This window comes from Monodon monoceros, unplaced genomic scaffold, assembly GCF_005190385.1.
Source record: "Monodon monoceros isolate NGI ecotype Baffin Bay Population unplaced genomic scaffold, NGI_Narwhal_1 Super_Scaffold_16, whole genome shotgun sequence".
NCBI lineage: Eukaryota > Metazoa > Chordata > Mammalia > Artiodactyla > Monodontidae > Monodon > Monodon monoceros.
Genome location: NW_021703772.1, coordinates 76,930,693 through 76,941,085, shown reverse-complemented (window position 1 = coordinate 76,941,085; position 10,393 = coordinate 76,930,693). Strand labels below are relative to the sequence as shown.

The 10,393-nt window shown below is 41.3% G+C and overlaps 1 protein-coding gene across 1 annotated transcript; it reads right to left on the bottom strand.

The window, feature by feature from the left end:
• Positions 1–1,546: 1,546 nt before the first annotated feature.
• On the bottom strand, positions 1,547–2,987 carry RPRM (reprimo, TP53 dependent G2 arrest mediator homolog). The gene has a single exon (XM_029226093.1). It carries the CDS (start codon positions 2,768–2,770, stop codon positions 2,441–2,443), a length of 330 nt encoding a protein of 109 aa, XP_029081926.1. The 5' UTR covers positions 2,771–2,987; the 3' UTR covers positions 1,547–2,440.
• Between the last annotated feature and the right edge of the window lie 7,406 nt (positions 2,988–10,393).

The following is a 10,393-nucleotide window of genomic DNA, read 5'->3' as shown; positions in this document are numbered from 1 at the left end:
CCAAATCAGTTTCCACTACAGCACTGTGGGCTAATAAATCTGTGGGAAGAAGAGACCCTCAGCAAGACATCACAGCCACAAAAACCAAAAACTAAAACAAAACCAAAACACTGAGTTTAATTTTAAAAGTCTGGTTTGTCCTTGAGTGAACTGGTTGTTCTGCTTTGTTTCTTTCTTTGAAATATGGAGGCCACAGAAACTGTCTAAAAAATAAGAAGTCTCCATTCCCTATCTTACTCATTAAAAAAGTAAACTGCTTTCCACGACTCACTCTTGACTACACGTTGACCCTGCTCCCCTGCCTAGACAGAAGTAAACAAGCAAACGCTTACCTGCTGAAAATACAGGAACAATAGGCAAAACTTCAACATCCTTGCTTTTGCAAGCCTGATATCTATTAAAAACCATTCTAGGTCATAATTCCTCACAAGATTTACTTTGGGAGTGAAACAGACACTTTATAGCAGACAGGATGTCAAAGGACACTCAAACCCTTCGATCCCAACCCTTGAGTCACTGACATTGTTTATACCAGTTGTGCCTCTTCCCAATTAAACGGGACACTTCGTTGCTTTTTTAAAAAATTTTAGTCCATCTTATATCTGCTATTGTGAAGCCTTTAATTGCTATAGCATAGTAGAGGATTCTTTATATTCTTGAAAACATTTAGGATCCTACCCCACGTGTAAAAATAAACTGCTCAAAACCTCTTGTCAAGTTTAAGCTTGAAGCTACTGTATCCTTTGGGTTATTTTCACATGCACGGTTTTCCAGGCTCTTCTTTCCAGATTCCCTTCAATTTCTGAACCCAAAGACCATCTGTAGCTCCCTCCAGCCCAACTTTCCCAGTTTCCCAGTTTTAACACACATCTCCTATATTCAGGACCTCGGCTAACTCCTCTGAATCTTTTTGCCCGGCCTGGGGCTGATAACCCAGGCCGGGTTTCTCTTTTAATACCGCCCTTTAGCTAGAAACGTAATACGGCAAAGACAATGCATGTCTTGTTTTAGTAACAATGGTTTACCCCAGGGAGAATTAGCGTCACTATGTACTTTAGGACCTACTTTTCTTCGGTTTTTGTTTTTGTTTTTTTTTTTTTTTGATCAGCATCCTGACGCCGTCTTGCTGACGTTGGTCAGGGGAAAGATGCCCTCCCTGAAGGCTGGACAAGCCGTCTTTTCCTTTCATTAGCGGTGTAACCCTGTGTTCCCACCGGAGCCCTGCACGGAAGTGTCATCTTCCCGCGGGGGCCTCCCGTCGTCTCGCCTGGCTCAGAGAGCTGAGCCTAAATGAAATATAAAATATTAACTGTAAAGGAAAACAAAGGATGCTGCCTCCAAGACGGCTCCTGTGCCTGCGGCTTGGCCATGTCTCACTCGTCCCTGGGCCTCTCTGTCTTGCTCCCACCCTCGTCCCTGCGTAGGATCCACGAGTTGAATCGCAGCTCTCCAAAGCGAATTCCACCCCGAACCGGTAACCCGAGTCCTTACCGTCGCCCGTTCCCTTCTGCCGGGAGCGCAGAATGACCACCAGGAGGCCAGGAACAAAACACTTAAATGTTGCATTTATTAAGGAAATGTTAAATAAGGGGGGGGGGAGTCAAAACGGTGTCACGAATGTCAAGAGCACTTTTGTGGCATAAACCGTGCAGTCACGAGCTCGGAGTTCTATTCCGAGTCTTTGTCCCGGGGCCAGCTGGAGGGCCAGCCCCTCCCCCCGCCCCCCAAAGACCCAGTTGGAAATGCATGAAAAGAAACAACTCACCCCATTCACAGGTTCCCCTCCCCCCACCCCTTCTCCCAACACAAAACTCTAACCCCCCAGGCAGGCAAACAGGCCACTAGGGCGGAAAAAGACTTATCAAATATTTGTATTCAAGCAAACAAACACAAAATCCCTTAAAACGGCACGTTACAATCAATCAAAGGTATTTATCGCCCCTCCTGCCAGGGCTGGGAGGAGCGGGAGGGAACGGGCGCGAAGCCGGACACGGATTTGTGTGTCCCCGTTAGTTCGGTTAAGTGGAGTATACGCGGGTCACTTTTCCAGTCACCAGGCAAGCGGTGCCGTTGGTCTCTCCCTGCCCGCCCTCTCCACCTGCCCCCAGAGCTTGGCCCACCTGCGGGTGGAAAGGGGCCTTGGCCCGGCCGGTGTCCCCGCATCCCGCGCCAGCGGCAGCTTCCAAAGTTCTGCGCCCCAATCGCCTTCTTCTTGCCACTTGCTGCTGGAGTCCAGAGTCAGGGCTCTCTTCTATAGCCAGGCCTGGGGACTTTCAGAGAGCCAGCGAGAAAGCGGGTCGCTTCATCCCGAAAAGCAGAAGTCGAGAGAAATAATTGACTCCGACAGGTTTGCTTCGCCCAGTCTCGGATGGTGAGGGGGCGCGGCCCGGCTGGTGAAGTGGGGAGGCATGGGGCGGCTGCCGCGGGGGCCGGGGGCCGGTCAGTAGGGCCCCACGACCACCGCCTCCACCTCCTTAGACGGTCTCCGGTCCTTCACTAGGAAGTTGATCATGCCCTCGGACTTGATGAGGAGGTTGCAGCCAAGGAAGAAGATACCGAAGACCACGGTGAGCGAGAGCACGCACATGACGGCGATCTGCACCACTCGCATGATATACAGGCTACGCTCGTCCGGGCCGCCCTCCGCGAAGCCGTCGTCGGTCACCACGGATGCCTGGGTGCAGCAGCGCACGGCGCGCTCCAGCGCCTCACTGCTGTTGGCTAGGAACAGGCCGGCCACATCGGTCTGGTTGCCCAGCGCCGGATTCATCGCGGGAGCGGGCGGGCACCTCGGGAGGCGCGAGTCCGAGGGGTGGGTAGGCGGTGGCGCGGGAGAAACAGGTGAGCTGAGCGCTCACTTGGCGGACTTGCGCGCGCGGGGACAGCTCGCTCTCTCCAAAGTCCCCGGGGCACTGGGAGTTTCCCCGGAGCCTTTCCGACGAGTGCCGCAGACTTGCTGGTCTGCGCCGTCTGCTCCTGCCCGGGCGGCGCTCGTTCCCGGCGCTTGCTCGACTGGGGGCTCTTGGAACTTGGCGGGGCTGGGCCAGCGGGGCCGTGGGAGGTGCGGACGGCGGCGGTAGGGCGGCTGCTCTGAGCGAACAGCGGCCCCCTCCGGCCGTGCCGCAGCTCTGCGCCCGCCGCCGTTGGGCGGTGTGGGAAGCAAAGGGGCGAACCTCTTCCTGCTTTTCTTGCTTCGCCTCTTTTCCAGCTCCAAAGGCTAGGCAGAGGTCACTGTAGTTTTCTGGGCTTGATGGATGATTGAAGCGTTTCGGGTGGGGGAGGGGTTGCGACCAGCTGAAAGTTTCCTAAGAACTGGGTCACACCAGCTCTGCGTGTCCTTTGCCTCCCGCCCCTCTCACCTCCGGGAGGTGGAAAGTGGCGATGAATCGCAGGGGGCAGATGGTGCTGGCGAATGCATGGACCCGCCGCCTGTGCCTGACTTTGTCTTGCATGCGACGTATGTCTAGTGGTGTAGGGGTGTATTTTTACAAAAGCAATGATTTTAGGAAGAAAGAAAGAAAAGCTGGGAGGGAAGGAAGGAGAGGAAGAAAAGGAGGGAGAGAGGAAGCGATTGGAAGACAGAGTAAGGCAGGCTTTATAGTGACTTTTGAGGCAAAGGAAAGGGAGTTAGGAGAAGGAGGGGTTCTTCCGTGGCCTTTGTGTGGAGGTGGTCGCCAGGAACAGGGTCACCTCTCTGGTGAGGGAGGGGAAGGTGGACAGAATGGCTACCCTTGTAATCTCAATTGCAAATGAGTTTTTGGATGTGCTTCCAATGTTTTTCTCTGTTGGCAGTAAATCAGTTGTTTAAGGGAATTGCTCATCAACATCCATCACCTAGTACACTAGCCAAATGCTGGAAGCCCTCCCCATTTTCCGTAAGCTGATATATTTCACCTTAGTCATTTTAAACAAAGCTACATATGTTGTAGGGGCCTGATTGAGACTTCAGTCCATTATGATTCTGCTTCTGGTTTCAGTGAAATGTTACGAACCTGTCGGATTGTTTCTTGAGCTCTAGAAGAATACTTCAGGTTTTTATTTTTTAAATCCTTTCTACTTTTTTAATTTTCTTCCCCCTCTCTTCTTCTTCCTCTCTCCCTTCCTTCCTTTTTTCTTTCAACTGTGACAGCTGGAAACCAGTAACTTGAAGCCCAGTCCAAATTTCTGATAGACTATATTTACTCAATTTCTATTAAAACAAAGTAGCTGTCTTGCCATTTTCAATTCTATTCTCAATTCCATTATATTTTCTTGTTAAACCCTCTGATTTTTGTCTCCCCAAACATTATTTACTCCATGTTCAAAGGTTTCCTTAAATGTTTTCATAGTACTTCGTGACCACAATAAAACAGTGAACTGTATTTTACTGAAGAGTTTTCAACTTTTGGATGTTGATTGTATATCAGCCTCAATAAGTTTAGACCCTTCTAAATAGCTGTTTTTGTTTTGAAGGGATGTTTAATAGCTGAAGACCCAGGCTTCTGGGCCTCATCCTCAATTCACCTGGTTTATTGCTCTAGTTTCCTGTGGTTATAATAGCCTTGAAGAATGCTTCCACTCCCAACAAATTCTTCTTTGGACAAATTTATTATTTATTGATTGGAAAAAAAAACATTTAAATCTCACTATACAGACTATCTTAGTTAATATGGGTGATACTTAACAGTAAAACATAATGCATATGTGAAAAAAATTATAGGAGATTTTAAGATAATATAAAGCAATACTACCATGAATGGTAGAGGCAAGTAGTAGAAATGTAGAAAAACAAAAGGTGGAGAATAGAGGTCCACTTCCAGGGATATTAACTTGCACAGGATCGTATGTTTAGTAGAAGTTGGGTACAGATGATTAGAGACAATAGCCCTATCTTTATGTGACAAAAACAAAGAGAATTATAGTACATTTGTAAGGTCTGGTTACAAAAAGTTCCTAAAAGTGTTAATTGAATCATTTCAGAATTTGAGTATATTTATTGATATTAACAGTACTACTGCTTTAGTCAGAAGTCATTGTTGAAAGGATCAAATTTTGGAGTCCAGTAGAGGTTTTATATCTTTAAACCTCTAGATTTGAGGAGTATGTTCTTAAAAGAAATAATGTAACACTCTGACTATTTTGTTTCTGCTTTACTCCCAACAGCCTCAAAGCTGTGGGTAAGATAGCGCTATTCCCATCAGCTAGTTCAGATCTCTCTTTTGTTTTCTTTACTCCCCCACACACGCCTGCTCCCACCAACCTGATTTTGTTGGATAAGATTGCTTGGAGTATTTAGATGGAAATTAACTATAAACCTAGTAGTACAAAACTTACATTTATCACTCACTTATTACTGGATTTAAGGGGGTACGGATGGCTAGAGCTTTTCTACAGAAATTGTTTATTTTTCTCTTTTGTATTTGGAAAATTTTTCTCTCAGCTTTACTCCAGTTATTAACCTATTTCCTAGAAAAATCTTAGAGATGTGGAAAAGAAATGTTGCTATAGAAAAACTTAATTTCTAGAAAAACAGATGGTGATGTGAAATAGGGTAATGTATTGATCTCACTTAAAATAAAAGGATTTTGATACATACAATGACTCACTGTTATATTTATTTAACTAGTGACCTCTCCTACTTTATTGGAAAGAATGTTTGATTTCAAAAAAGTAAATACAGTACTCAGCATTTCACAATATACATGTTACACAAGGAAGGAAACATTTGTCTATTCTTTCCCGAAAATATATCTATGACATAATAAATTCTATAAAGATACTCCAGGCTGTTATTGATGGGCATCTGTGATCAGTAGACATTGGATCTATAGTTTGAATAGTTTTGCTATAGGACCAGAAACTTTCAATATCAAAGGTCTTTTCCTTGAATCTCTCTCTGTGTATATCATGAAAATATTAAGTAGACATTTTTAAAAAGAGAATATCAGATATATAAAGGATCTTTATAACTTTGAGGCAAGCTTTTTAAAAAATAAATTACTCTATATTACACAAGGTAAGTAGAAGTAAGAGTAAGCACTCATATTCATTCATAAAGGCAGACTCAGCACCTGGAACACAAGAAGAAAGCCAGAAATAAGCCAAATAGGTCATCAAACCACCAAAATAGATATCATGAAAGCCAAGTACCTAAGCTTGTATATTTTTCTCCTGAGGTTGATCCCTCAAATTCTCTGAAATCTATGCGTTTTTACTTCTTACACAGTTTTAACTCTCTCTTTTTTCTCTTTTTCTTGATGACAGGACATCAGTATCAACATGTGGGTTGGAGAGGAGAAAACAGCCAGAGGTAGGTGCTTTTACAGCCACAAGGAATGACAGCAACAACCAGAAGGAAAAACATTAAACAACATACACAAATTTTCTAAGAGTGTACAGTATTGGTTTGGGGATGTTAAATATAGAGACAGACATTCTTAGATGGTTAGGAGTCTAGCAAAATGTGTAAAGACGTGGACTTTGAATCCTGCTGTCTTCACTTGCTAGCTGTGTGATCTTGGAAAAGTTCCTTTACTTCTTTGTACCTCATTTACTTATCTGTGAAATGGGGATGATATTTCACAGGAGGTTGAAAGGATTGATCTAATCTATGGAAATATCTGAGAATAGTTATTAAATAAAATAGTTATCAAACAAAATAGCTTATCAAATAAAAACATATTGCAATAGCTCCCGAGGAGGCATCAATTGTATAGTTCTTTAAAAAAAAGGCTGAATTTTGTTCAATATTTTCTTTTTAAGAAGGCTGGAAAGTGAGTGATACATTTTAGAAATATCGCCATATGTAGTGATTGACCTTGTTATGAAAAAAATTGCAAGGATGTGGAGAAATTAAAATCCTTGTGAGTTGCTGGTGGGAATGTGAAATGGTGCAGCCTCTGTGGAAAATAGTATGGCAGTTCCTCAAAAAATTAAACATAGAATTTCCATATGATCCAGCCGTTTGATTTTAGGTATATTCCCCCCAAAATTGAAAGCAAGGGCTTGAACAGGTATTTGTACATCAACGTTCATAGCAACATTATTCAGAGTAGCCAAAAGGTGGAAACAATTCAAATGTCCATCAATGGATGAAAGGATAAACGAGATGGTGGTATATACATACAATGGAGTATTATGCAGCCTTAAAAAGCAATACAGTTCTGATACATGCTGTAACATGGATAAATCTTGAAGGCATTGCGCTAAGTGAAATAAGCCAGGCACAAAAGGACAAATATTGTATGATTCCATTTATATTAGGATAGTCAAATTCATAGAGACAGAAAGTAGAATACTGGTTACCAGAGGCTAGGGAGAGGAGGTAATGGGGAGTTATTGTTTAACTGAAATGTACAAAGTTTCAGTTGGGGAAGATGAAAAAGTTCTGTAGATAAATGATGGTGATGCTTGCACCACAGTGTGAATGTACTTAATGGCACTGAATCGTACCCTTGAAAATTGTTAAAATGGTAAATTTTATGTTATGCGTAACACAATAAAAATTCTAAATATTTTAATTAGATCTAACATAAATACTATATAAATTTCTGCAATTCAGAGAAGTTAGAAAATAACCCCCAGAAGTCATTATTCTTCTCCCCATAGCTCAAAGCCCTTAGAAATTTAGAGTATTTTCTTCCTGTCTTTTGCAATCGTTATTTTAACTTAGTCTTGACCATGCAGTAAATACAGTTTATATGTTACTTTTTCCCCTTAACCCTATATTTTCCCATAGCATTAAAAAATTATTATATGCACATTTTTAATGAGTGTATAGCACTTCATTATTGAACATACCATTGTTTGTAAACCATTACTTTGTAGCAGGGCAGTTATGTTCCTCTCACATATTGTTATTGAATCAATTACACACAGAGAAGTTCTTGCTCATGTTTCTATATTTAGATTACATTGATAGGGTAAATTTGCACAATTGAAATTTTTGGTGAAAACGATATTTTTTAAAATAAAAACAGCACACCGACAAATCGTTTGTAAAAACTGTATTACCAATCTTCACTCTCATTTGAAAAGCATACGAATACACATTTTATCACACCCTCTAGGTATTCTCAACTTCAGCTACGTTTAGAAACACCTAAAGTACTTAAAAAATTTTTGTTATCCAAATCAAACCCACAAGGATTAAATCAGAATTTCTGAGGGTAGGACCCGTGTCTGTATTTCTTAAAATTTCCCAGGTGATTCAATAGACCAGCTATAGCTGAAAACCACTGTTCAGAGCAGTGTTTTCAAATTTCCCCTATCTTAAGCTCACCTAGATTGGGCTAGGAAATGACTGATTCCCAGGTCCTACTGCAACCCAATTGAATTAGAATTTCCCTAACTTGATTTCTGGGTCCATCCACTGGGATTCTGCTTTGGTGGGCCTGAGATGGGCCCCATAAATTTGAATTCTTAGCAAGCACCATTAGAAAATGCTGTTCTTGAACACCAAGTATGATTTTAAAAATTATCATTGCATGCTTGATAGGGAAAAAAACAGTACCTTGTTTGAAGTTGTGTATTATCAATTGTAGTGGACTATGTTTCTACATATGTATTATAAAGCTGTATGTCCTATTTGGTAATCTTTATATTCAGGTTCAGGTCCTTTGTCTATTTCTCATTTGACATTTTATTGTTCATATTGATTTATTGATTTATAATAAGTCTTTATCAAATATATTAACCTTAAGTATGGCATATTTATAAATATTTTTCCAGTTCATTTGCCTTGTAAGTTGGACTATACCCTTTTTGGGTACATGGAATTTTCTTACGTATGTAAATACTTCAACATTTTCACCTGTGATTTCTTTCATTGCTTTTTTTTTTTTTTTTAAGGGGAAAGCACATATTTATTACATCAGAGAAAGTTCTTTCACATAAGACCCATGCTGGGGACACAGGTTCAGGCAAGTCTCTACCACAGCTGCTTTGGGCAGGTGGCTCACTGGGGACATACACTTTGACCTGGCTCAGCTTTAATGATCTTGCAGAATGCTCCCATAATATCTGCTAAGGCATCAAACTAGGATGTGAAAATGTTGCAAATTCATGTATGGGTTTTTCATCTTATGAACAATCTAGCATTGCTATCATAAAATTAATAGTTTCCCAATAAAACACAGTATCTACATTTTATATCCAACATCGGCTCCTTCATAGCCAGCATTTTGAGTTTGCTTCCTTACTAGGTGCCAGGTACAGGAAAGCCATTCTGAATCTCAGATTATATAGATTATCCACAGCCATCCACCAGAAGACATTTAGAAATAACCCACCCTAGGAGACCTTTCACATCCACCTTGTAAATTGTTTGGCTGATCTTGGAAAAGAATGGTGAGCAGTGGATGGTGTAGGTAGATGGTCCATTCACACCGGCAAACACATCTATGGTCTCATTTTCTTGGTCAGCCATAAAACTTTAGCGCAGAGATGAAAATAAAATGAAATAAAATGAGTCCCTATGATGTACAAAGTTTAGCCAACCCTAGTAATACATAAAGCCCACCTCAAGTAAGTGAAATAAGCCAGCCACAGAAAGACAAATACTGTATGATTCCATTTATATGGGGTATCTAAAATAGTAAAACTCATAGAAACAGAGAAAACAATAGTGGTTGCCAGCCGCTGGGGGTTGGGAAAATGAGGAGTTATTCAATGAGTAGGAAGTTTCAGTTATGCCAAATGAGTAAGTTCTAGATATCTACTGTACAACATAGTGCCTACAGTCAGCAATATGGTAATGTGCACTTCAAAATTCATTAAGAGCGTACACTCACATTGTGTTCTCACCACAAAACAAACAAAACCCAAAAAACAAAACTAAGGGATACAAGGGAACTCTGAGAGGTGTTAGATATGTCTGTCACCTAATTGTGGCAATGGTGGTATGGGTGTTTGCATATGTCCAAACTCATCAAATTGTACACATCAAATATATGCAGTTCTTTGTATATAAGTTATACCACAATAAACCTGTTTTTTAAAAAAGAATTAATTAGTTGTCTAAGAGATAGAAAGAAGAGTGTCTGCAAGAATTCACTGAAGAAAGAAAAACAGGCTGAAGCATTTTGCAGAGATAGGTCCCTGACCCCATGCAGAAAAATTATCTGGTGAATTGCTACCATCAGCAAAGCTAGTGTGTGCTATGTATTTGGCAAGTTATGGATGGAGGGGGGATTTTTTTATTGCTTCTAAACTTAGAAAATTTACCGTCATCCAGAATTTATTATTTATATATTATTCTTTTTATTTTTAAAATACTTTTTATATTTTCATTGCTTTATATTTAACATAATGATCTATCTGGGAGGTGTTTTGGTATAAGTTTACTCCCACCCTAAAGGGACCATAATAGGTAAATAATAACACTGACAAAATTTTAAAGTTTAAAACTTAAGAG